General features: G+C 58.7%; 2 protein-coding genes across 2 annotated transcripts; both read left to right on the plus strand.

Annotated features, from left to right (window-relative positions):
• The first annotated feature begins 1208 nt into the window (after positions 1 to 1208).
• On the plus strand, positions 1209 to 18915 carry ACVR1B (activin A receptor type 1B). The gene is made up of 9 exons (XM_050331036.1): positions 1209 to 1326; positions 10192 to 10431; positions 11098 to 11346; positions 12404 to 12634; positions 13199 to 13366; positions 13906 to 14062; positions 14517 to 14641; positions 15236 to 15366; positions 15960 to 18915. Exons 2-9 carry the CDS (start codon positions 10257 to 10259, stop codon positions 16083 to 16085), a joined length of 1362 nt encoding a protein of 453 aa, XP_050186993.1. The 5' UTR covers positions 1209 to 1326; positions 10192 to 10256; the 3' UTR covers positions 16086 to 18915.
• A 1753-nt stretch (positions 18916 to 20668) lies between these two features.
• TAMALIN (trafficking regulator and scaffold protein tamalin) lies at positions 20669 to 24806 on the plus strand. Its single transcript, XM_050331014.1, has 8 exons — positions 20669 to 20809; positions 22592 to 22641; positions 22974 to 23028; positions 23382 to 23484; positions 23568 to 23661; positions 23735 to 23801; positions 23875 to 23941; positions 24025 to 24806. The coding sequence occupies exons 1-8, from the start codon at positions 20669 to 20671 to the stop codon at positions 24450 to 24452; spliced, it is 1005 nt and encodes a 334-aa protein (XP_050186971.1). The 3' UTR covers positions 24453 to 24806.
• Positions 24807 to 26080: the final 1274 nt, after the last annotated feature.

A 26080-nucleotide genomic window follows, 5' to 3' on the forward strand; every position in this document is an offset into this window, starting at 1 on the left:
GGGGGGTGAGGGCATGTGGGGCTGGGCAGGGTGGGGTTTGGGGTGCCCTGCCCAGGGTTTAGGGTGCCCTGCACACACATCATGTATGTACACACATCATATGTGATCCCCCTCCCAGAAATCACGCTTGAACATCCGCAAATCACGCTCGTACACACACAGCCCATGCACGCATACACAGCACACGTGATTGCATGCACACACGTGTCTGCATAAACACATCACACACATATCACATATATCAGACACGTCACACACATCACACACAGCATACACATGTCACGTCACACATGTCACACACGTGTCACACACATGTTACACACGTCACACACATGTCACACACATGTCACACGCACACAGCACATGTCTGACACACACGTCACACACATGTCACACACATGTCACACACATCACACATGTCACACACATGTCACACACATGTCACACACATGTCACTCACACATGTCACACACACGTCACACATGTCACACACATGTCACACACATGTCACACACACATGTCACACACACATGTCACACATGTCACACACACGTCACACATGTCACACACATGTCACACACACATGTCACACATGTCACACACATGTCACACACACACATGTCACACACACATATGTCACACACACGTCACACACACGTCACACACACATGTCACACACATGTCACACACACACGTCACACACATCACACACCTGTCACACACACATGTCACACACATGTCACACACACGTCACACACACATGTCACACACACATGTCACACACACGTCACACACACGTCACACACACATGTCACACACACATGTCACACATGTCACACACATGTCACACACATCACACATGTCACACACATGTCACACACATGTCACACACTGTCACACATGTCACACATCACACCTGTCACACACACGTCACACCCGTCACACACACATGTCACACACACACGTCACACACACACGTCACACATGTCACACACACGTGTCACACACACATGTCACACACATGTCACACACATGTCACACACATGTCACACACGTCACACACTCCCTCCCCGCGGCGCGCGCGCGGCCCCGCCCTGTCTGGCCCCGCCCTCAGCCCCGCCCCCGCGCCGCCGGCCCGTCCCCTGCGCTCCCCTCCCGCCGGCGCTGCGGCCGCTCCGCTCCGAGGCCGCGGCGCTTCGCCCGCCATGGCCGCCCGGGCCCCCGCTCCCCGCCGCCCCCGACCGCCGCCCGCCGGCCCCGCCGCCGCCCGCCGCCCCCTGCTCGCCCTGCTGCTGCTCCTGGCCGGCCCGCTCGGCGGGGCCCGCGGTGAGTGAGCGGCGGCGCCGGCCCGGCCCGCACCGGGCACAACATGGCGGCGCCCCCGCCCCCGCCGGGAGGGGAACCGGGGCGGGGGTTCGCGAGGGGAGCGGGGGGCAATGGGGGAAGCAGGGGGAGGCTATGCGGGGGCTGAGGGCAGCGCGGGGGCCGGGGCCTGGCCGGGCCTGGGGCTGGGTGGGGGCTGTGGGGCAGGTGAGCAGGGGGTGAGGCCGGGGGAGATTTTAGGAGGGTTTGGGGGCGGTGAGAGAGGATTGAGGGGGCTGGAGGTGCCCCCGAGATCGTGAGGAGGCCCTGAGGGCTTGGGGGCGGCACAGGTGGGTGTATCAGGGTGAGGAGAAGGAATTGGGGAGGGGGATCCATAGAATGGGGGTCCTACAGGGTGGGGGTGAGAGGGCTGGGGGGCTGGAGGTGCCCCTGAGGCTCTGAGGAGGCACTGAGGGGTTTGGGGGCGGGGGGGACACAGGAGTGGGTGTTTCAGGGTGGGGAGAAGGATTTGGGGAGGGGGATCCATGGGGTGGGGGCTCCTGGGAGGTTGGAGGGGGCTCTGGAGGCATCAAGGACCTCGTGCAAGGGTTCTGGGGGGTGTCGAGCCTGCCTGGGGGGCCTCAGGGGCTCACAGGGGTGTGTGGTGCGAAGAGGATGCTGGAGCTGGTTGTGGGGGGTGTCCCTCTCCCCCACTGAGATGTCTGAGGGGGCAGCAGCAATTGGGGCTGGGGGTCAGCTCCCAGTGCCCAGGGGGTCCTGAGGTGCCGGGGGATGCTGCCAAGGCCCACGCTCCTCCTGGGAAGAGATCTGGGATCCTCCAGCCTGGCTTTATGGGGGGATTTATGGGCTTCTCCCAGAGTGAGGATGGACTGGGGGAGCTCCTGGCAGGGGGGGGCTCAGAGGTGTTTTGGGGCTGAGGAGCGGGGTCAGCCCAAGGTGGGAAGCACCACCGTGTTTTTGTGGAGCCTGTGGAGTTTGTCACCTCTTCCCGTCGTCCTGTGGCCCATCCTGGGGTGGGCTTTGGTGGCCCCCCGCCCACCCCACCCTGGAGATCACGGTGTGCCCGTAACTTCCAGCCCCTTGGAACCTGCGGTTTGGGGTTTTAAGGAAACCTCTCCAAGGCCTGAGCCTCTGGAGTGGAACCACTGTAAATATTTGTTTGGAGGGAGGGAAGACTCTTTGTGTCGGTCGTGCTGATCCCTTTCCTTCACCTGGCAGGGTCAGCACGGTGTTTGGGAGGAGCGAGGGGTCTCTGCTCCGGGTTTTGGAAGGGTGAGGGGCCTCGGCTCCAGGATTGGGATGAGCTCATCCCTTTTCTCCAGAGGAAGGGCCTGAAGGATCTCTGAGCATCCCTCAGGGGGGCAGAGGGTGGGCTGGTGGCCGTGGACTGGGGTGTGCAGGGCTTCCCAGCACGGTCCAGCTCCGTGGCTGTCGGGGCGATCGCTGTTGTGTAACTCGGGTGCCTGTTCCGACAGGCTCCACGCTGGAAGATTTTTCCCCTCCCCAACCCTCTCACTATTCGGGTTCTGCATTCCCAGCCGACTGTCAGAGGGTAATAACTGTGTGTGTGTGTGTGTGTGTGTGTGCAGATCTGGACTTGTCAGAGCCACGGAGAAATGGCTTTAAACCTCACCTGGGCAGCAGGTGAGGAGGGTTTGCCTGCGAGTCCCAGGAATTTGGGAATGGAAATGTGTTTTAGGTGGGGGGAGAAGGGCTGTGCTTTGGTGTAACCTCAGGTAAAACCCAGCCTGAGGAAAGGGGGTTCAGTTCCTCTGTGATAAATGGCAGAGCAGGATCAGGTGAGACTCACGGCACGGCTGCTCTCAGGCTCTCACTTAGGTGAGAGGCGGTGTTTATTAAAAAAAAAAATCATAATTAATAAACAGGAAAGGGCCACTTGAGCGCACAAACCCCCTGGAAACTCGGCGACTCCCGGTGCCTTTGATTTTGGCCTCTGTGAGTGACTATTGTTTCCGCTCAGCGTGTGCTGAATGGTTTTATTCAGTGCAAGGTGTGAGCTCAGCCTGGATTTGAGGGAGTTGAGCTCGTGGAGCGAGGTGCAGGGAGCGGGGAATCACCCTGGGAATTGTTTGCTGCTGGAGCAGCCATGATGCACGCTCGGCGTGCCGGGGGCTGCCCTCGCTGTTGTGCTTTGTACCACGGATTTAACAGCTGCTTATTTCGGGGAAGGCTGGGAGAACATCCGAATTTCTGCAGGGCTGGGGAGTCTGAACCTCTGTGTGTCAGCAAACAGAGCAGGAAACACCCCTCCAGCCCCTTCCTTTAAAAAAAAAAAAGGAAAAGAAAATCAAGAAAGGTGCCTCTGTAGTGGTAGTTCTGGCGTGTTGTAGGTTCAGCTTTGCTTGAAATAAAGCAAAAAAACCCACCGTGGGGAACAATTTGGGGCAGCAGATTTTATTATTAACACCTCCTGCAAAGCCCGCCCGGGTCCACAAGTTCTATCCTACAACTTTCCAAGAAAGCCTTTCTCTGACTGGAAATTCAAAACAGTGTCCAACAAGCATTCTTGAACTCCTCCAGCTCCTTGGCCAGACAGCTTGGGTTGGGTTTTTCTTTTTTTGTTTTTTTCCCTCCCTGGGTACGCCGGGCGCTGCCAGGAGTGGATGCTCCGGAAACGGCTGTTGCGAAAGGAGCGCAGTCAAACGTCAGTTTCTCTCGGCAGGCAAAGTTCACTGGGTGGTGACCAGCGGGAACGTGTCTGCCCTGAGCAGAGAGGGCAGGAGCTGCTCCTCCAGGAGGCTTCTGCAGGGATGAAATGCCCGGTGGGAACTCTCTGCTCCCCCTGATTTAACCCCCCCGGCTCTCAGCCTCCCTGTGCCTCTCTTGTACACATATATTTATTTATTTTCAGCAGAAAAACAGCCTTCCCTGCACTTTAAACCCCCCTGGTAGTCTTGCTGCCTTCTGTGGGCTTCTTGGAAGTACCTGTGGATTGCTGGATGTGGGAATGCAGACCACACATTAAACAACTTATTTATGCTCTGGAAGAGCCAATTGCCTGAGAAAAGCCAGGGTGGGTTTGAAGTGTTGGAACTTCCAACACGACCTGGGCATCAGGTGTGCAGGAGGTTCTTCCACGGCACTGCTGTGGTCTGGTGGCCCCTCAGCTGGTTTCCTGAGAAGTTTAAACACAAAATGGGTGCCAGACCGGAGCCTGGAGAGGGAATTCAGAGCCAGTATCCCTGAGTGGAAGAGCAGCAACAGAAACATCAAGGCTTCTTCTAATTACCCTCTTAATGATGAGACTCCTGTCAATTCCTTATTTACAATTCATCTGGAAGCTGCTTTGTGTTCCTTGAGCCGATGCAGGGAAAGTTCTGCACTTTAAAGGCACGTTCTTCCTGCCTTTCCTTATTTTTTTTTCCATTTCGTGTGTTTTCTACTCAGCCGTGCAGCCTTCACGTCAGGTCCAACCTGTGCCAGGGGACTGCAGCCAGCTCAAAGAAGTTGAGACTCTTATTTCCAGCTTGAAATATCCCAGGATAATGTTTAGTTTCTGGATGACTTGCGTGAAAGTGCTTTTTTTTTTTTTTACTTTTTTTTTTTTTGCAGCTAATTTTAACTCCCTTTCGTTTCGCAGCAGCGGGTCAGTAGATTTCATAAGCACCAGCAAGAAGGAAAAGAGATGTTTTCATCCAAAATAGCAGGAGAAGTTGAAGGGGCAGTGAGATGTAGGGAAGGTACCCGAGGTGGTGGTGCTGTCTCTATGGGAGGGCAGTTTCTGCAGCTCCTTGGTGAGGAAACAGGCTGTGGGAGCATCCAGAGTTGTCCTTGCAGTGGTTTTGGAGGCGATGGGTGAAGGTGAGCTGGATCTGGAACCTGGGGGAGACACTGGAGGGGTGAATTTGGACTTGGATGTGTCCCAGCAAGGGATGTGGGGATGCCAGTTGTGGATGCCAGGCAGCGGAAGAGTCGAGGTGAAGATGAATGTGGAGATGATCAGGGGGATGGAGCAGCTGTGCCGTGGGGAAAGGCTGGAGAATTGGGATTGCTCAGCCTGCAGAAGGGAAGGCTTTGGGGTCACCTCATTGTGGCCTCCCAGGACCTGAAGGGAACCTGCAGGAAAGGTGGAGAGGGACCATTTCCAAGGGCCTGGAGTGCCAGGACAAGGGAGATGGCTTCAAACTGGCAGGGGGCAGGGTTAGGTGGGATATTGGGAAGAAATTCCTCCTCTGGGAGGGTGGCAGGCCCTGGCACAGGTTGCCCAGAGGAGCTGTGGCTGCCCCATCCCTGGGAGTGTCCCAAGGGCAGGCTGGAGCAGCCTGGGCTGGTGGAAGGTGTCCCTGCCCATGGCTGGATGATCTTTAAGATCCATTCCAGGATTCCATGATAATGGCAAGTAAATCTTTGTCTTTAAAGCCTTCATGAGATGGCTCAGCCTGCCCTCAGCCCAGATTTTTGGAAAGGGAGCTGGTTGTTTTCCTGGGGTGCTGTTCCTGGGGTGGTACAGCTGAACAAGGAGCACAAAGGGACTGCTGGACACACCTCTGCTCCCTCACCACGAGGGAACAGATTTTATTCCTAACCCTGTGTGATAAAGGTTATTCTTTATTTCAGCACAGCATAGAGCCAAACACTGACAGATATTTCTGTTTTCCAGAGCGTGTTTACACACGTCCCTCTACATTAGAGCATCTGAAGAAGCAGCAGAGCTACAAAGCCAATTGTTTCCCATTTCTCTTGCTAACATTGTGCTGCTGCAGCATGAAACCAGCACTCCCAGAGTGGGGCTCATTAAGTTTGGTGCTGCACAGAGACACAATAAATTGCAGCTCCTGTTCCAGAGCCTTGGAAAGGCTCAAAGTCAGGGGAGTCGTTCTTCCAGCCTCGACTCGAACTGTTGAAAAAGAACAGCAGCTCCAATCGCCTCAAAAAAAATCTGTTTATCTGGTAAATACGTGGGTGGCTATTGGCAATTTTACCAATAATCATCTTCGGGTTAATTATCTTTGTACATCTTGATCAGGTAGAGTTCAGCCCTGAGAAGATGGCAGCTTGCTCTGTGTGCTTTGGGAGAGGGCTGGCAAATGCATTCCAAAAGGTGGTTGCCACCACTGCAGGAGGGTTTGCTGTGAAACTTTCCCCCGTCTCGCTGCAGAGACATCTTGACACATGAAACCCCGTGCGAGAATAAATCTGTGCAAAATGAGCTCGGGGAGCTGCTGGGAAAGGAGGAGAAATGTTCTTTGCCTGTCAGAGCTCTTGAGTTTGAGTCTCCCTGGAGCGCAGAGCTCGAATCCACGGCCCCCCCACCTGTTTGTTTGGATCCCTGGTGGAAACACCAGGTTGCTTTCGATGGGGGGTTTGGTGGGAGAGGGCCTGCTCGTGTTCTCCTCGTGGCTGCCGTTGGTGCAGAGGACACGGACAGCCCCATTCCCCAAGATCCTGTTGGGGCTGGAATTGGGAACATCACAGGGAGCAGGAGCAGTTCTTGGCTTTGGAGGAGTCGAGCCCTGGGCTGGGATAGTCCAGGATCAAGGAGAGTTTGTCCTGTGGCAGCGCTGGCTTGGCCCCCTCTGTTTTTTGGGGAGGTTTGCTCCGTGTAAACACCGACCCGCTCCATCCCCCCGGGAGAACAAAGCCCCGTCCCTGGGACCTGCAGCTCCACGCTGGGCTTGTTCAAACAGCGTCTGGGAAGGGCTGGGCCAGGCTGGGATGTCCCTGTGGGGAGCAAATCGAGCGGGCTCTGCTCCAGCTCCGCTCGCACCTTCCACGCAGACTCGTCCCCAGGCGCTCCGGAGGGGGGAATGTGGAATGTGCCACCCCGGCCCTGGGAACTGCTCCTTGTGTTCCTTCACCCCATCTCTTTCCTTCAGCCCAGGCAGTTTCTTTTATTAAGTAGATTATGTGTTTTGCTCAATGGGAGCTTTTCTTCCCAAAGAAAAAAGAATGCCGTTGGCACGAAAAATCCTTTTATCCCACTCCTGTCTCCTCCTGCTTCGCCCTGGCTGCTCCCAGAGCACCCAAGAGATACCTGGGGTGTGGGGGGGGGCTCTGCTTCCCTGGCCATCTCCTGACCCCCACCCAAGGGCAAACAACTGCCTGGTGCTTCTGGTGTTACTGATGGGAGAAGAATTTTTCCTCCTGGCTCATCAGGCGGGAGTTGCTGGGCCTGCACGGGTTGCCCTGTAATTCTCCTCTTTGCCGGGAGCTTCCCGGCGCAGACAGGCCTTTCCTCCCTGGCACACACAGAGAACTGGAGAGTTCCTGCCTGCAGCCCGCAGGTCCTGGCCAGGAGTGTCTGGAAAGCCCCTCGAGGGTCGCTGATGAGAACTGTAAAGGAGCACAAAACGTGTGTGCTGAAGGCTCCGTTCTCTTTGTTCCCGCTGCTCTCCCACCGTAGGGATTTTTGAGGTGCAAACGGATGAGTTGAAATTAAAAAAGAGCAGCCGTCTCAGAGGGGTAATGGGGTGAGAGGAGGCCGTGGGGCATCCCCCTCCTTAGCAGGAAATTTTGGCTTTCTGCACAGAACAGATAAGGATCTCGCTCTGTCTCTGGTATCGTACCTTGCAGGTAAACTGATTTTTTTTTTTAATTTTTTTTTTTTTTATTTTTTTTAATCCTGCAAATGAAACTGAGCAGACACAACCAGCTCCTCTGCTTTCCCTCTCAAAGGGATGCTGGGTTTCAGGCCAGATACTTCACTCAGACGTTTACAAAACCAGTTTTATTAGGGCATTGAAGTGCTTTGTTTACTTGGGAGCTTCTGGAAGCGAAAAGCTGCCACAGCCTAAATCTTGGGATTGAGACCTCAGAAATGAGTCTAACAGGAACAAAGTTCAGTGCTGTTGTATCTAAATCAAACTGAAAAGAACCTACGTGGTGAAATGTGTGTGGGTTAAATGTTTTTAATTTGTACCTCGAGGTTTTGATAAGTAATAAGGGAGATGCTTTAAAACACCATTTCCTTTTAAGTAAGACATGAAGGCAGGAATGTGCCCTGGCTGCTCTTTGCCATCTCAGGTTTTCGCAAAATCTCCTTTATCACCAACCTTTGTTCCCCCAGGTGTTTGCATTTTTCAGAAGTGTCTTCTCTGTGCTCTGCTGGCCGCAGAGAAACACTGATCTCGGAGCTCTTTGAGGTGAACATCAGTGGAGGGGTCTTTTCCTGTCGTGATTAAGCTTCCTCATAGAATCTGCTGAATCCATGGGTGCTCTCCACCCCTCTCACCATGGATCAGTCTGAGGGCTGTCCCTGTCCATTTTCTGTCCCCTGTACCCTTTCTTTGGCCTATACTGAGCACTTGGTAGTGACATTTGCTCATAAAGGTGTCTCACTCAACAGCCCTTCTGGGTTTTAACCGTAGAGTTGTAGACTCATGGAATGTCTGGAGTTGGAAGGGACCCACGAGGACCATCCAGTCCAACCCTCAGCCCTGCCCAAAATGCCACCCCGTGCTCCAGAGGATCATCCAAACCCTCCTGGAGCTCTGGCAGCCTTGGGGCTCCTGGGGAGCCTGTTCAGTGCCCAGCCACCCTCTGGGGGAAGAACCTTTTCCTGGGATCCAACCTAAACCTCTCCTGACACAGTTCCCTCAGATCCTGTCACTGGTCACAGGCTTTTCACTGCAGTTTTGAGTCTGTTGGTTCTGAACTCCCCATTGAGCTCGTCTGGAACAGTTCACAACAACAGCTGGAAAACGAGCAGCAGCGTCCAGGGAGAATTAAGTGAATAGTAATGCAATTAGCCTGATTGATTTACCCAGGACTCTGGGATGAGGGCTAATGGGTGTCTTCCTCCTCAACAAACCCCACGTAAATCAGGACCGGCTTGTTTTCTGTTAAGCTCAAGGTAACGTGGCCCCAAACAAGAGTGTCCAGGGAGGCTCTGTCGTGTGGCTTTGCCCCGAGAAGGTTTAGATCAGCCTGGGGAGAGTCAACTGTGGCTCTGGTATCTTTTAAAACCCTTCTTGAAACCCTCCCTCCCCAAAAGCCCATTTCTGCAGCGGGTAAGGACATGTCTCAGATTCCCTCCGGGGAGGCTGGGAGAGCTGATGAAAGCTGGAGAAAACCCGGCGTGCTGCTAAACAAGCCCCACCCTTCTTCTTGACATTGTTGGATTCCTCTTTGTTCCCAAGGATGGCAGGGCCTGGGGATTTGCTTACAGTTTTTCAGGCAGCTTGAGAAAAGCACAATGACAGCTGGGAGGCGGAAAAAATGTGGGAATCTGCCTCGGAGTTTCTGCTTCCCTCTTTTACCCGAATAATCTTCGTGGAGAGCGGGCAGAAAGCCAGGAATTTATTTGACCCAAGGTAGTGTCTCGGCTCAGGAAAGCAGTTGCTAAATAAGTGGCTGATGTAGCTGGGTGTAGCACGCTCGGCTCGTGCGGTCGGTCGGGGCTGGGTTTGGTTTGGCATCTGCCAGCTGCTCCTGGGAGCCGCGGTGGCTGCCCCTCGCCAGCCCGGATCAGGCAGCTCCTCCTGGAGCCTGGACAGCCAGGCCAGGGGGAGTCACGTCCCTCGGTGTGGGCAGTTGTTGTGTTTGCTTTGAGCCCGGCCCGAGGCTGGGCTGGGAGTGGATCTGGCTCGGATCTCGCCCGGTTTGCAGGGGTGACTCGGGGCACGGCTGGTGGTGGTTGCGACAGGGGCAGGCAAAGGGCTGCCCGGGCAGGCACCTCCTGCAAGGGCTCCTCTGCCTCCACACTGGGTTTCATGCTGAAATTGGGTTCTTGCAGGTCTGAGGTCTTGCAGGTCTGAGGTCCCGAGCGTGACTTGTGCTGTGCTTGGAGCCGGTTCCTCCAGAGGCTGAGAACAGCCCCTCTGGAACGGGGGCTTTAAAGAAGGTTTCCTCTCCTTCGCGCTTTTGCTCCCGGTGCGTTTTCAGGGGTCGATCTGGTTTTGGTTTCAGCTCTGACATGTCTGTGCTCCGACTGCAAACAAGCCAACTCCACCTGCGAGACGGACGGCGCCTGCATGGTCTCGGTCTTCAACCTGGACGGGGTCAAACACCACGTTCGGACCTGCATTCCCGAGGCAAAGCTGATTCCTGCTGGGAAGCCCTTCTACTGCCTGAGTTCAGAGGATCTGCGGAACACTCACTGCTGCTACTCCGATTTTTGCAACAAAATTGATTTAATGGTTCCCAGCGGTGAGTGGAGAGCGGGATAAATCACGTGTTTGAAGTGGGGAGGAGAGGAGCTGTCTGTTTGGGATTGGGAATTCAGAGCTCTCAGCCCTGTTTTCGCTTGTTCCCGTCGGTCGATGCGTGAACTTGAGCGCTGGGTTTATTTCCTTCATCTGTAAAGTGGAAATAACAAACTACTTCAAATTAAAATGGGACTGTGCCTGTTCCCCGGGCACAGCCTGCCTTGAGCTGGAGTTGCTTCCTTTCCAGGACTCCAGGGAGGTCTTATTTGGGCTCAAAATGACAAAAATTTAATTGTTGTCTTCAGGTGCAAGTTCATTAGTTGTTGCAGGGCAAAGGGCAGCCGAGGGGCGGTGAGCCCTGACTGGCTGGTTGAGTTCAAGTGGGAGGTGAACTGCAGATTGGTCTGGAAGATTCAGCCCAGAGCAGGCTACCCATAATCCCTGCTCCCACAGTTGCAGGTCCATTTTCTTTTGGGGGTTCCACCTGCATTTTGCCTGCCTGGTGACTCCATCAGCCCCGTGTTACTCAACGTGTCCTCTGCCATCCTGGAACAGTGAGCTAAAACTGTCCAGGCTCCCAGAGAATAATTAAAACACCAGAATAAAGCCCTCAATGGAGTGATAATTCTCTCAAAGTGTCTGTTCTTTTTCTCCCTTCCCTCCCAAGGGCACCTGAAGGACAACGAGCCCCCGTCGAGCTGGGGTCCCGTGGAGCTGGTGGCAGTGATCGCCGGGCCCGTGTTCCTCGTCTTTGTCGTCATGATCATCGTGGTCTTTGTGTTCCATCACCACCAGCGGGTCTATCACAACCGCCAGCGGCTCGACATGGAGGACCCCTCCTGTGAAATGTGCCTTTCCAAGGATAAGACCTTGCAGGATCTGGTCTACGATCTCTCCACCTCCGGCTCGGGCTCAGGTACGGAGAGATGGCGGGGAGTGACCAAGGAGGGCTTGGAGTTGTCTCTTCGGGCTCGTGGTTGCCACAGCTTTGCACAGGGGTGTTCAGGGTGTCTGTCATGAGGAACCTGGAGGGGTGGTTAAATTCAGTGCTGTGGTCACCCTGTGTCAGTGTTCAGGTGAGGGCAATAGTTCAGCTCCTTAACTGCAAGAGGGTACCTGAGGCGGCTGCATCTATTCCCAGTTTAGCCTTGGAACTGGATTTGGGTTGGAAACAGCAGTTAACTGCTAACCTGTGGCAATTGTTGGCTTTCAGAGGAGGATGCAGCGTGTCACCTGCATCAAAGCTGGCAGGAAAATGGGAAAGACCCAAGCAGGTGAACGTTTACCAGTGTGCAGATAGTACATTTGCACAGCCCATTTCATCCCAGAGAATCCTTGGGGTCCTCCCAGGTGGATGATGTGCAGTGTTCACTTCTGTAGCACTTAAAAGGAATCCCCAGAATAGATGGGAAGTCATCCTTTAGTTGTGGCTTTGAAGTAGGAAAGCACTTGGGTTAAAGAAGGAAAGGCATTTTGCAGCAGATGGAAACTGTAGGAAAACCCAGAGAGGCAGAGAATGTCACAACCTGATATTTGACCAGGGAATAAACCTTCTGCTGCTCTGTATAAAATGTTTGGGATCTCTTCCCTGCACACTGTGGGCAGGTGAGCTCCATGCTCTCCAGAAGTGTTGCTGGGACTCCTGTCTTAAGAGAAATTCAGGGAGTTTTCTGCTTTTTAGCAGAGTCTGGCTTAAATGAGTTCCATTCTTTGCATATTGAGGCTGAAATTCCTTTGATGTGCCGTGGAGCAGGAGTTCCCTGACTGCTCCGCTGCTTCAAAGCGAAATGCAGATGCTGCCTGAGCAGTGGCCCAGCCCACGCAAGGAGCCACCACCATTCCCTGGTTTTGGCCTTGCTGGTTGCTGCCAAACGTAGAGCCTGCTGGGTTTGGGGGTGCTCTTCAGCCTCTGGGGTTCCAGGAGGCCCTGCTGCTGCCACGGGGATTCATTCCTGCCCATCCCTTGCCCCCAGGTCTGCCGCTGTTTGTCCAGCGGACCGTGGCGCGGACGATCGTCCTGCAGGAGATCATCGGCAAAGGCCGCTTCGGGGAGGTGTGGCGGGGCAGGTGGCGTGGGGGTGACGTGGCTGTGAAGATCTTCTCCTCCCGTGAGGAGCGCTCCTGGTTCAGGGAAGCGGAGATCTATCAGACCGTGATGCTGCGGCACGAGAACATCCTGGGATTTATTGCTGCGGACAACAAAGGTGAGGGGTGCCTTGGACCTGGGAGCAGAGGCTTCACAGGGTACTGCCTGTTCCAGTGCCTGATCACCCTTTCCATGAGGGAGTGTTCCCTAATATCCCATCTAAATGTCCTCTGGCACAGCTTGAGGCCCTTTCCTCTTGTCCTGTCCCTTGTTCCCTGGGAGCAGAGCCCGACCCCCACCCTGCTCTCAGGGAGTTGTGGAGAGCGAGAAGGTCCCCCCTGAGCCTCCTTGTTCTCCAGCCCCTTCCCCAGCTCCATTCCCATCTCTGGACATGCTCCAGCCCCTCAGTGTCTCTCTTGGGAGTGAGGAGCCCAAGGCTGACCCCAGGACTGGAGGTGTGGCCTCACGAGAACCCAGCACAAGGGGACAGTCACTGCCCTGGTCCTGCTGGCCACACTCTTTCTGACAAGAGCCACTTCTGATCCCTGACTTGCCCCAGGCTGGCTGTTGAGTGCAGCCTTATCAAGCAGCTCTGCTCTGTCCCACAAGGGTGGGGGCTGCTCCAGGATGTGTGGGGTCCCCGTGGGGGATCTGCCTGAGCTCCCTCTCTTTGCTGCTGCAGATAACGGGACGTGGACTCAGCTGTGGCTCGTCTCCGACTACCACGAGCACGGCTCCCTCTTCGACTACCTGAACCGCTACACGGTGACCATCGAGGGCATGATCAAGCTCGCCCTGTCTGCTGCCAGCGGGCTGGCCCACCTGCACATGGAGATCGTGGGCACTCAGGGTAAGAGCCCAGCTGGGAATCCTCGAGGGCAGAATAAAGCAGAGCTGCTCAGGGGGGCTGATGTGCTGCACAGCAAACCCTGCCTGAGCCTCTGAGTCAGCCCGGCTTCATCTGGTCCTCACTGACCAGAAATAGAGCGGCTGCTTTGGCTGGGAAGTGGGTTATCCTGGCGCTCGCTCCCGGGAGTTATATCACCATTTCACATCCCATCCTAAAATTGGCGCTGCCTGGGTGGGATGTGAGCGCAGGCAGCAGCACCAGCACAAACTCCTGACGTCTGCACGGCCGCGCCTGGGCTGGGACGTGGAGTTCACGTCCCTCTTGAGGCCTCTGGATGCCACTGCATCAGCAGTGGCGCCTCCGAAACGCCACGGGAGCCTTTTCCCAGCGCAGCCCTGGCCGGTTCCTCAGGGATCCAAACAGGAAAATGTGTTGCAACACCGGGTTTAACGCCCTGGAATCCGGTGCTGCCTCCGCGCCAGTTCGACAAACGGATTTCCCCAGTTTGACCCTCACTGCTTTTTCATTTGCTCCGATAGGGAAGCCTGGGATTGCTCACAGAGACCTGAAATCCAAGAACATCTTGGTGAAGAAGAACGGCACGTGTGCCATCGCCGACCTCGGCCTGGCTGTCCGGCACGACTCGGTCACGGACACGATTGATATCGCACCGAATCAGAGGGTCGGCACCAAGCGGTAGGGGCACACATTCAGAGTGAGACTGGAAGTGCCTGAGCTGCTGGTTGAGCACTGGGGGAATTCTCTGCTTTCAGCATTGCCCAGTGCCTCGCAGGGACAGCTTTGTGCCTGGGTTGATGCCAAAGGGACGTCAGTACCTTAGGTCTGAGAGGGGTGGGCCAGCCACATAAACCCAGCACCAGGGAGCTTGTGTAGTACCTGGCAGCAGGCTTGGCCACCCTGCCCTTGGGAGCCTGATGTGTTCTGGGGACGTTTTTACCTCTTTTCCCAGCTTGCTGTTGTTTAGGAGTTGTTTTCTTTGCTCTATTAGACCACGGGGCCTAGTTCTGTTGTGATGGTGGCTGTGCCAAGCAGAGTTTGGTCTGCTGGGAGGTGCTGTGTGAGAAAATGGATCAGTTACCATCTTCCAGAGAGCTCTCGGAGTGAACACAGTGTTCCTTTCTGTCTGCAGATACATGGCCCCAGAAGTGTTGGATGAAACCATCAACATGAAACATTTCGACTCGTTTAAATGTGCCGATATCTACGCCTTGGGCTTGGTCTACTGGGAGATTGCCCGAAGGTGCAACGCAGGAGGTAACACCTCTGTGTGCCTGTGCCAGGAGCTCTGCTTGCTCCTGAGGTCTCCCAGCCCTGGGAGGTGCTGAGGAGGTTTGAGGGAGAGCAGGGCTGCGGGAGGACGTGTCCCTGTGTGCTGCCACTGAGGGAGGAGCAGAAGTGACCCACGACTGCTGCTGAGCCTGGCAGTGTGGGGACGTGGGGCTTGATGCTCCCACTGGTGTCTGGCGTTCCTTTGGATGGATTTTTAAGGACGTGGTGGTGCCGACCGGTGGGGGAATTTCCCCCAGATCAGTATGGATGTCTTGGCACGTGTGACTGTCCCACTTGTGACAGCCCCACTGCCACTGAGATCTGGTGACCCTGGCTCCGTGCTGGGAGGTGTCGATCCCAGCCAGCTGACTCTGTTCCAGTTTGGGCAGCTGCATTTTATTTCCCTGAGTTTTTCTTGTAAACCCAAATCCCAGATTCTCCATTCCTGTTCTAAATAAGTGCAAAGCGTTGACGCATCTCGGCAGTGAGTCACGGAGCCCAAACCCGCCTGCCTCCAGCGAGCGCTGTGGCCGTGATCCCTTCTCCAGGAACTGCATTTCCCCCTGCTCTGCCTTCCAGGTATCCATGAGGAGTATCAGCTGCCCTACTACGACCTTGTACCCTCTGATCCTTCCATCGAGGAGATGCGGAAGGTCGTGTGTGATCAGAAATTACGGCCGAACATCCCCAACTGGTGGCAGAGCTACGAGGTAAGGTTGGATTTCGCCCTCACCTCCCCTTCCCCTGCCACAGGGAAAGGCTGAGAGAACTGGGGTTGTTCAGCCTGGCCAAGAGAAGGCTTTGGGGTGGCCTAATTGTGGCCTCCCAGTACCTGAAGGGAGCCTGCAGGAAGGATGGAGAGAGACTGTTTACAGAGGCCTGGAATACCAGGACAAGGGGGAATGGCTTTACACTGTGGAGTTAGGTGGGATATTGGGAAGGAATTCCTCCCTATGAGGGTGGGGAGGCCCTGGCACAGCTTGCCCAGAGAAGCTGTGGCTCCCCCATCCCTGGGAGTGTCCAAGGCCTGATTGGACGGGGTTTGGAGCAACCTGGGCTTGTGGAAGGTGTCCCTGTCCAGGACAGGGGGTGGGACGGGATGATCTTTAGGGTCCCTCCCAACCCAAACCATTCCATGATTCTCCTGCCATGAGGTGAGTAAAGAGCGAGTGCTGTGAGCTGAGCTCTGGTTTTGGGGGGCATGGAGGGTGTCTCGGTGCCAAGGCAGAGCAGCAGCCTGGCAGACCCACACAGGGCCGGGGGCAGAGCAGAGCACTGATATCCCTCCTTGTTTCTTGCCCAGGCACTGCGGGTGATGGGCAAGATGATGCGGGAGTGCTGGTACGCCAACGGAGCCGCCCGGCTCACCGCCCTCCGCATCAAGAAAACCCTCTCCCAGCTCAGTGTCCAGGAAGATGTGAAAATTTAGGCTCTGAGCCTCAGCAGGAAGAAGCTGCACAGGAGCTGCCGTGCTAGAGTAGACGTGTGATGGAGGCCTACCTCGTGTTTCAGCCCAACCTACTGCTACAACCAGACAGCGGGACCTGCAGGCTGCGAGGCGGGGGGACGGAGCCTACGGAACCGCTCTCTTCCCTGCTTGGGTATGAAACAATCCGAAACCTTTTGTGATCACCTCCCGAGAGCATGGAGACTTGAGAGGGACTTCACCCGAGGGATCTCAGCCATGATCAGTAACTCTTTGTTCCTGTAACGGAAATCCCTGTAAAGTTCAGCGCGCGCTGGGCACCCCTTGGCAGGCTCGGAGCCAGGCCGGGGTGCCCGGTGCCGGGAGTGGGAAGGGAAAGGGAAGGTTTTTCTTGCCGTGCTCTGAGGATTTTTTTTTCCAGGGACTGGCACGTTGATGCAGAGAAAAAAAAAAAAAAAAAAAAAGCAAAAACAAATGGTGCTCCCTTTCCGAGAGGCTGAGCCGGAACAGTTGATCAGCTTCACGAAACCGTTTCCCCCCTCCTTTTTTCTTAAGCTTGAAGAAGTCCAGCTGAGCGCCCCGGCGGCCGTCGGGGCGCCGGTGTCTGCATGCGCGAGGTGCGCGTGTCCCTGTGCCTGGTCATCTCCTCCGTAGCCGTGCGGTGTCTGCCCGTGGGTGGCTCATCTCTGTCCGTGCTTCCTGTGCATGTGCAAATCTCGAGTGTCCCGTTTGTGAGCTGTTGCTGGTGCTCTCCGTGCTGAGTTTGTGAGCGTTGTGGAGCTTGGACAGGCTGCTGCAGAGCGGATCCTCGGCTCCCTCGGTGGGCGCCGCGTCCCGCCAGGTCACCTCACTGCCACCCTGTCCCTTTTTTAAGACAAAACAAATAAGGAACTGTTGCCTAAATGGCTGTGGGGAAAAAAAAAGAATCACTCCTGGAATCCAGGTTTTTTTTTTTTTTTTGTCTTGAGCCCCTGGGGTTTGTAATTCTCGGTAGGGGGGAGCTGAGATGTGTCAGAGGTGGAGCAGGCACTGCGCCCCGCAGGGAAAGCGGGAGACAGTTCTCCTGGGAACAAAATTCCCAAGTCCACCATCCAGGCAGAATTCTGGGGATCTGATCCGCGGGATGCTGAGTGCTGGGGGTGCTCTGCACCCCCCAAAGGCACCAACCAGGATCTGACAGTGAATGCGGGTTGGGAAATCAGCGTCCATCTTTTTAATCTAGGTGTATAAATATCTCCTGATGTGGAAGTGGCCATGTCTTAAGTGTGGGGTTGGGGGGGCCTGCATGGATTTTCTTTTCATTCAGCGTTGAATCCGGGTGAGGAAGAGTGAACATGGAAGTGAGGGCTGAGGCTGCCGTGCTGATTTTGGCAGTCGTGGTGTGGGGGTCAGGTCAGTGTCTGCGGTAGAGAACTCTGAAGCCATAACTTTTAACTGGAGTGGTTTTGATTATTATTTTTTTTTATTATTGTTATTGTTGTTATTATTATTATTATTATTATTTTCTGGGAGGGTCTGGATTTTAACTTTTTTGAATATTGTTAATTCTTTCTAAGAGAAGAAAAACAATCTCTAGTTATTACCTCTTGACCTGTTGGTTTGTAAAGAAATCACTGCAAAAAAGAAAAAAAAAAAAAAAGAAAAAAAACCAAATGCACAGCTCGATTTACACTGGAACTGTTTCTACTCCGACCTTGCTCCTGCTCTCTAAGGTGAGGTTTCATCTCTGCTCCGGCCGCCGGGGTTAAATCTTTCTTTCAATCCCTCTGTTCTTGCTGTCTGTGTCCCTGTCCGTGTGTCCCCCCGACTCCCCTGTCTGTCTGTGACCTTGTGTAAAGTGAGGAGTGTGGTTTTTGCATCGTGTTAGGAGCCCTTTTGCATCCCCCGAGGAGTTTGGAGCGGCGCTGCCGCGGGATCGGGGTGCAGCTCCCCGTCCCATCCCGGATTATCCTGGCTCCGGTCCCAGCCAGAGGTTCCCACCAGTCTCCCTTTCCGCGTGTCCCCTGAACCTGCATTTGGAAGCCCTGGGGGTGGCGGGCACTGCCCAGCGCTGGGGGCTCTCCAGCGGCCGGGACAGGCCCCGGGGATGCCCTGGGAGCTGGGGAAGGACGGGCTGGGCAGGAAGGGACGTCCCCCACTGGAAGGTACTGCGGGCTGTCCATTGGGTCTCCCATCCCTGTGGGAGATTCCCCATTCCCGGGCACGCTCCGGAACTTGCACTGACTCCCCCCCTCCAACTGTAGCCACACATGCACCTGCCTCAGCGCTAAACCAAACAGCGCCCAGCGCGCGGGGTCGGCCCGGCTGAGGCAGCGGGGACGAGGGAAGGGCGGCGTCCCTGTGAGCAACACCCTGGGAAAAGCCTCGCTGGGGAGAGAGGGAGAGATGGGGAAAACCAAGCGGGATCCGCGGCGGGAGCGCTGACCATGTAGCATTTACACAGCACTTTTTCATGCAAACCCGTGCCCGGGGGGTGCCAGTGCTCGCCGAGCTGACTGGGAGCACATAGGAATCGCTGCCTGGCTCCGAGCCTTGCAGCAGCTCTGGGAAAAAAGCATTCCAGGCAGTCCCGAGGGGAGCCCGGTGCAGGACGAGGAGGGGGGTCCATCAGCGGTACGCGGCTGCAGGACAGAACTCTTGGTACTTCTCTGCCCCTTTGATTTGTTTGGTTTTGTACATTTTCTTAGCAAAGGACTGTAAGAAAATAGCCACTTAGCCACTTTACCTCTTCAGTATGCAAATGTACATACGGTGTAAGATAGGAAATCTTTTGTTTAATATAAAACCAGGCTGTCGATTTCTGCTGTACATTATTAAAAGTTTGTTTTATTCACGTGAGGTGTTGGAGTCTCTCAGTTCACTGGAAGGGCTGGGAAGAGCACAGGGCAGATCTCAGGCCCCCAGAGAAGGGGTTGAGGGGGTGAGCTTGTCCCCCCTCAGGTGAAATGATCTCTGTGAATCCTGGTCAAGACATTTTAATGTTGAATATTCCCATTTTTGGTGGAGATTCAGCTTGCAGCAGGTGGGATTTCCGGCCCACACAGGGATGGGCAGCTGAACTCGGGGCTCCCTCTCTGGGGACAGGCACAGAGCAGGAGGGGGCATGGGGTGGTACAGCGGGCATCCCCCTGGAGCATCCCTGTGCCTCCACACAGACCCACCTCCAGAAGGGATAAACCCCAGAGCAAACTGCCTCATGTCCCTATAAAATCCTGTTTGCTCCAAGGGCAACCGGTGCTGTGCAAAATGCCCCCACTAATTCTCCCTAATTAGAGCCTCCTGCAAACGAGCCTGTTGTGAGCGGATCAAGGGGAAAATCCGCCGGGGCCTGGGGTCCCCCCGGGCTCAGACATGGTGGGGAGGGGGAGTCGCCATCTGGGCTCGTCCCTCCTCGTTCCCAGCTTTGTCTGCAGCTCCTGTTGTGGTCCCTGGGAAAATCCAGCCCCGTCCTGGAAACAGAGGTTGGGGTGGGATGAGAGCATGGGGAATTTTTAAAGCAAAATTTGTCTTTACTCCTCTAGGAAATGGGATGGGGAAACAGTCTGGGATGGCTTCAACCAAGGGGCCAAATCATTACCAGATTTCGGGAACAGGATGGGACGTTCCTCTTCATTCCCAGGGGGTTGGTGCCTCAGGGTGGGGTGGTGGGCTCAATCCCATCCTTTCCCCGGCCCTTCCAACCCGGAGCAGCTCCGTTCCAGGAGAAAACTTGCCTGCTGGTAACCCCGGGCCAGGCTGTGGGCGGGAGGTTTGGGTGGAACGCCAGCGGGATTGTTACGATCTTCATTTTTTTTGGCGAATTTTAAACAAACATTTGGGCAAAGCTCTCAACTCCAGCTGGAAAATTCCCGCTGCCTCCCGGCGCGGCGCAGCGAGGGGCGGCCGGAGCGACGTGTCCGCACCAGACACCGCGGCTGCCTCCGGGAATTGTTCTCTCCTCCGTGTCCCGGCTCAGCGCGGGCACGGATCGCGCAGGAACGCTTTAATTCCCCCCGGCCGCCCCCGCTGGGAGCCGGGCCCGGGGCTGTGGCCGCCCCTGCTCCAGCTCCTGCCTCCCGTTAAATCCCAAATGCGGCTTTGGTGGCCGGTGGTGGCCTGGGGAGGGGGACGCGGTGGCAGCTGTCAGGGGGGCGGCAGAGCCCGGCATCACTGCTACGCCCGGAAACCCACCGGTTTCTCCCCAAATCATCCCCCAGGTAATCCCTGGGGCCCCTCCTCGGCATCCCACGGTGCCACCCGTGACATCCCCGGCAGCGTCCCACCCTGCACCCCCGGGTCACCACCAACCCCTTCTCCCTGCTTTTCCACAGCAGCACCCCCAGACCCCCACGCTGAACCCCAACAGGGTTCCTGAGCAGGACCCCACGCAGGACCCTCCGGACCCTCCACATGGTCCCCACGCAGGACCCGGGGCGGGGGCGACGCCGGACAGGGGGCCGGGCTTCCCTCGCCGAGGCGAGGCTCATCGGCAAATGGGCGCGGTTTAAGCCACCAAGGGGCGTGTTTTGCCCCGAACACGGGCGCGTCCCGCGCTGTCCCCGCCCGCCGGGCCCATATAGCGGCACTCGGGGCGGCCCGGCCCGGCCATGACCCTGCGGCGGCGGCGGCGGCGGCTCCGGCCGAAGGACGATGCGGTGGCGGCGGCGGCGGCCCCGGAGAGCCCCGGCCCCGCCGAGCTGTACCGGGCGCTGGCGGCGGCCGGCGGGACCCTGCCCCGCGTGCGCAAGGTAGGGCGGCGGGGGAACCGTCCCGGTGCCCCCCGCTTGTGCACCGGGACCGGTGCGGGAACGGGCACCGCGAGCGGGAAAGGGCCGGGGAGGGGAGCAGGGGGTGCGCGGTGTCCCCGTCCCTCGAGGTCGCTGCTCCGGCGGGGCTGCTCCAGCGTCTTCTCCTGGGCTCTTGTCCTGCCCCGAGGTCCCCCCCATTCTTCCCCGGGAGCCCCCAAAGCTTTGCTCCGTGTCCCCGTCCCTCCCCGGTGTCCCGGTCCTGCCCCGGTGACCGCCCCCAGCTTCTTGCCCTGCCCCAGCATCTCCTCACCCCGGACCCGTCGTGCTCCAGCATCTTCCCAGTGTCCCCATCCCGCTCCAGTGTTGTCCCCCAAGGCGTCACATCCTGTCCCGGATCCTCCCCATGTCCTGGCCCCGGTATTGTCCCTGTGCCCCCACCCCAGTGTCCTCCCCAAGCCCCACGTCCTGTCCAGGTCCCTCCCCACGTTACTCTCCGACATCTTCCCTGTTCCACAGCTGCCCCCCACGCCCCTCGTCCTGTCCTGCTCCCTCCCCATGTCCTGCCTTGCAGTTTTCGGGGCGCAGGGCCAGGCCCCCACCCTGGTTGGTGTACGTGGCCCTGTCACCGGGGCAGGCGTGTCCCCACAGCCCCCCTGGGCTCTGCTGCACGGGGAGGGCAGGGGGGGGACAGGGCACAGGGTCCCCCGGCTCTGCTTTGGGGAGGATGGGGGGACAGGGCACAGGGTACCCCACGTCTGGTTTGGTTGGACACGGGGCCCTCTGCCCGCTCGCCCCTGGAAAAACCTCTTGCGGTGGCGCTGGGACTGTCACCGCCCCGACGCTCCCCCCGGGCCCCGCGGCGCTTCCTGAGCGTGGTGGGGAAGCGAGAGCGGAGCCGACATCCGGAGCAGAAGTGGCCTCGCGGCCGCGCTGGCACGGCCCGGCTCACGCGCGGTGGCCTGGCTCCCACTCACCGGCCAAGGCCACCACCGGAGACGTCCCCGAGGGGTCTGGGACGTCCCACGTCACCTTCCCCTCACTGCCGTGACGTGGGGCCCGAAGTGACGGGCGGCAACTTTCCCTGTGACAAAAGCACCCGATCCGGGTGGTTTCGCACTTAAAACGCCCCCCCCGGATGCGTTCGGGGACGGCCCCGCCACCGCCCGGTGACACCTGCGGGGCCGGTGGCACCCACGTGGCACGGCGCGGAGGGAACCGGTGCCACCAAGACGCTCCACGTGCCACCGTCGAGGCGCAGCTCGCGGTGACGCCGCTCGCACCGGGCCGCGGAGGGGCATTTGGGGACAGCCCTGTCACCTCCTGCCCCGCGGCGAGGGTCCTGCCGTGCCCGGCCGGCCCCTCCGCCCGCCCACGCCTCCGCGCCTGCCACAACAGGGACATTGTCCGGGCCGGGAGGGGGGGGAATTTTGCATGAAAAAACCGACTTTGTGACCACAACAGGGCCCCCTCTGTGCCGGGGCCCCCCCCGAGCACGGCGTGGGGTGGGCGCGGCGCGGTTGACGTCAAAGCGTGGGGCGAGCGCGGGGCAGCTCTGAGGGTGCCTTTGAGCACCGATCAAAGCCCCGTTATGCCCACCCAGCCGGGGGGGCCACGGGGCTGGGGGGGCTCCCGGGGGCTGGTTCGGTGCCGGCTTGGCACGGTGTTCCCCGGGGGTTTGGTGCTGCCCCGGTGGGACACCCCGTTTTGGTTGTCCCTGGAGGGGGTGGCGGGGGGAATTTGTCCCCGGGGTGTCCCCCACTGATGGCTCTTCCTCTGCCACAGGACACGGGGTTCAGGTGGGCATCCCCGAGCCAGTCCCCGGAGGAACACAGGTAGGGACGGGGGACACAGGGGTGGGCCTGGGATCCCTGGGACGCTGTTCCCCTCGGGACACCCCAGGAAGACTGGAAATGGGGGAGATTTTATGGGGGAACCTGAGAACAGTGATGGGGTCACACTCCCTGGAGGGCCCTGACATCCCCAAACCCTGTGGGGACCCTGCCTGGTACTAGACAGGCCAACTGGGGGGTCTCACCCAGGGGAAGGGGAGGGGTCCTGTCCTTGTGGTTCCCAGAGCAGCGTTTTGAGAAGGGCCCAAGGTCTGTGCAGGTGGGTTGGGGGTTGCCAGTGGCTCTGCCTTGTCCCTGATCCCCCTGTCCCCCAGGAGGGTGGTGACCCTGGAGAAGAAGGCGGAGGAGTCTTTCGGCTTCGAGATCCAGGTGGGTGCTGAGCTGAGCTGAGCTGAGCTGAGCTGTGCCGTGCTCAGCCGTGCCATGCCCCGCTCCCCACCCTTCCAGCCCGCACCTTGCTTTGCATCGAGGGTATTTTTAAGTTGTCTCTGAGCCAGGGGTTATTTTTAGCAGTGTTACCGAAGCTCCCCTGGCCGTGCCCGCAGGGGGAGCCAGGGGGGGCCCCGCTGGGGCTCAACCATCAGGGCAAGACCCCCCTCCCCGGGGCTGGGGGGCTGCCCCCCATCACCCAGCAGCAATTCAACACTGCACTGGCTGCTGCTGGGGGTACTGGGGCTTGTGGGGGTTCTAGGGAGGGTCCCTCACCAGCCCCCCCGTTCCAGACCTACGGGCTGCACCACCAGGACAGGAACAGCGTGGAGATGTTCACCTTCGTGTGCCGGGTGCACGGCGGGAGCCCGGCCGAGGCCGCGGGGCTCAAGGCTGGTGAGCACACCCCGGGGGGGCCGGGGGGACCCCGGCAGTGGGGACCCTCCGCCCTGAGCCCACCCACTCACCCCCCGCTCTAGGGGACACCATCACGGGGGTGAACGGGCTGAACGTGGAGGGCGTCCGGCACCGGGAGATCGTGGAGATCATCAAGAGCTCGGGCAATGTGCTCCGGTGAGCTGGGGGGGTGCAGGGGGGTCCCGAGGGGCCCCAGCCCCCCTCCCCACTGATGGCTGCTGTCCCACAGGCTCGACACGCTCTATGGGACGTCCATCCGGAGGGCAGAGCTGGAAGCCCGGCTGCAGTACCTGAAGGTGAGAGCTGGGGCACTCAGGGGGTTTGGGGATCCCCCCAGCAGGGTCCTCACCCCCAACATCCTTCCCACAGCAAACGCTCTATGAGAAGTGGGGCGAGTATCGCTCGCTGATGGTGCAGGAGCAGCGGCTGGTGCGGGGTGAGTGGGGGCCGGGGTAGGGGGGGGCTTTGGGGCACCCCCTTGGCCCCCCTGACACCCCTCCTGTGTGTGTCCCCCGTCAGGTGTGGTGGCCAAGGATCCCAGCATCTACGACACGCTGGAGTCCATCCGCTGGTGCCTGCAGGGGGAGGGGGGGCTGCCGGGGGGCTCCCCCCGCGCCAGCGGCAGCGACGACTCCCTGTACCAGACCTGCGTCTTCGCCTCCACCGACTCGCTGGACGGGGACAAGGATGGGCACAAGGACAAGGATGGGGACAGCGGGGGTCCCGCGCCCCCCCCGCCACGCCCCCGGCCCACCCTGGCCCGCAGCGCCAGCCTCAAGTGTGCGGGGGGCGTGGGGGCCGCGGGGCGACTTTGGGCCCGGGCCGGGGACCCCGCGGAGGGGGCGGCCGCCCCCCGCAAGGGCCGACACAGCAGCTTCCGCCGGCGGCTGCTCAAGTTCATCCCGGGACTGAACCGGGCGCTGGAGGAGGAGGAGAGTCATCTCTAGCCAGGGGCCCCAACCCCCAGGACTATTTATTTATTTATTCCGAGGGGATTCTTCCCCCCGCAGCCGGGGAAAGGAGGTTTGGGTTGGCCCCAGGGGTCCCGGTTTGGACCCCGCAGGGCCGTGGGGGTCCTGCCAGCGAGGGACAGACGTGACACCGAGGAACGGACGTGGGGATCCTCCCGAAATGGCTCACGAAGCCGTTGCTGCTCTCAGGAATCGGTGCCCTCCCCATTGTGGGCACTGGGGGGACCCTGCATCCCCCAGGTTTGGGGGGCTCTGGGGGCTCTGCCCCCGCCCCCCCCAGGGCTGTTGTACCGCGCCAGCGCTCGCCAATACAGAGATGTTTTGCAGCGACCTGTGGCTGTGACTGGGGGGGCACAGAGCCCCGTGGGGAGCGGGGTGGGCTGGCTGGGGGGGTTGTGTCCCACAGGGGAGCCCACCAGGCTGCAACCCCCCCTCAGTCCCCACGCTGCTCCCTTTGCCGTTGGACTCTGGGTGGGGCGGCCTTGGGGTGACCAACTGATGTCACCTTCGACCTGTGTGGGCTCCCAAGGACCCCCCGTGTCCCCCCACCCGCCGCAGCCCCCGGTGCCGTGGGCCACGTCCCGGCACTGCGGGGCCCCAGCCAGGCCCTTCCTGCCCTGTTTCCTCCGGCAGCCGGCGGGAAGCGGGTCCCACCCCGAGCCCTTCCGCCCAAGGGGGACGGGGTGCCCACACGGGACGGGCACTGGAGTCCCCCCTGGGCCCTACCTCAGTTTCCCCCCATCCCACTGAAGCAGCATCCAGAGGAAGTGGGGGACACAGAACCCCTCCCTGCAAGTGCACAGGGCCTGCACTGCACGAGGATTCCTTCGCAGGGGATTCCCCTGCTCCAGGATTCCCGAACCCTCCAGGGAGCACCGAGAGCCCCCAGCCCTCTGTGCCTCAGTTTCCCCTCTGGCTGGGTCACTACATGTGTGGGGAGCCCTGGGAAGCCCCAGTTCTGAGCTCCTCGAGTGTCCCATGGCTCAGGCCCAGCCCCCAGGATCCCAGGGGGATCTGCTGGAGATCTGGGGGGTGAGACCCCCAAGGCTGCAGGTGCACATGGGAGCCGTGTGTGCACACGTGTGTGCCGTGGAGTGGGGGGCCCAGCTGGCTCCCCGCCACTCTCCTGCCTTGTCCCTGTTCCAGGACAAGCTCCGTGCTTGGACATTTATGGTCTGGCTCCGGCAGCCCCGGCTCACGGCGTTCTCCCACACAGTGCCAGGGCTGGAGCACCCCGTCCCTGTCACGGCCATCACGGGACCCCCCCCTCGCAGCTGCCACCCCACGCCGAGCTTTTTATAGCCCGGACCTGGGGCTGCGCGTGCCCAGGAATGGGCAGGTGGCAGTGGGACACCAGGGTCACGCGTGGCACTGGCTGAGCTGGGCAGGCACGGGGGGCTGAGGCTGCGGGGTACGGACCGGGAACGCCCCGGAGCAGCCTGTCATTACTGACAAATATAGGCCCGGGGCAGGGAGCCAGCGCCGGCCGTGGGCACCCGGTAATCACTGCCCGGCCGTGGGCACCCTGAGAGCCCCGATCCCCACGCTGGGGCTCGGAAAGGGCTGGCTGGTGACCACCGCGTCTCTGTGTGCCCACCTGGGTG

Source organism: Myiozetetes cayanensis, unplaced genomic scaffold, assembly GCF_022539395.1.
Source record: "Myiozetetes cayanensis isolate MyiCay16 unplaced genomic scaffold, myiCay2020 scf47, whole genome shotgun sequence".
NCBI lineage: Eukaryota > Metazoa > Chordata > Aves > Passeriformes > Tyrannidae > Myiozetetes > Myiozetetes cayanensis.

What these genes read in the sequence shown, in the direction of transcription:
- ACVR1B (XM_050331036.1), top strand. Translation starts at nt 10,257, where the DNA reads ATGGTCTCGGTCTTCAACCTGGACGGGGTCAAACACCACGTTCGGACC. An exon ending in TGATTTAATGGTTCCCAGCG is followed by an intron (nt 10,432 to 11,097) that starts GTGAGTGGAGAG and finishes TTCCCTCCCAAG; the next exon opens with GGCACCTGAAGGACAACGAG. An exon ending in TATTGCTGCGGACAACAAAG is followed by an intron (nt 12,635 to 13,198) that starts GTGAGGGGTGCC and finishes TTGCTGCTGCAG; the next exon opens with ATAACGGGACGTGGACTCAG.
- TAMALIN (XM_050331014.1), top strand. Translation starts at nt 20,669, where the DNA reads ATGACCCTGCGGCGGCGGCGGCGGCGGCTCCGGCCGAAGGACGATGCG. An exon ending in CCCTGCCCCGCGTGCGCAAG is followed by an intron (nt 20,810 to 22,591) that starts GTAGGGCGGCGG and finishes CCTCTGCCACAG; the next exon opens with GACACGGGGTTCAGGTGGGC. An exon ending in CAGTCCCCGGAGGAACACAG is followed by an intron (nt 22,642 to 22,973) that starts GTAGGGACGGGG and finishes CCTGTCCCCCAG; the next exon opens with GAGGGTGGTGACCCTGGAGA.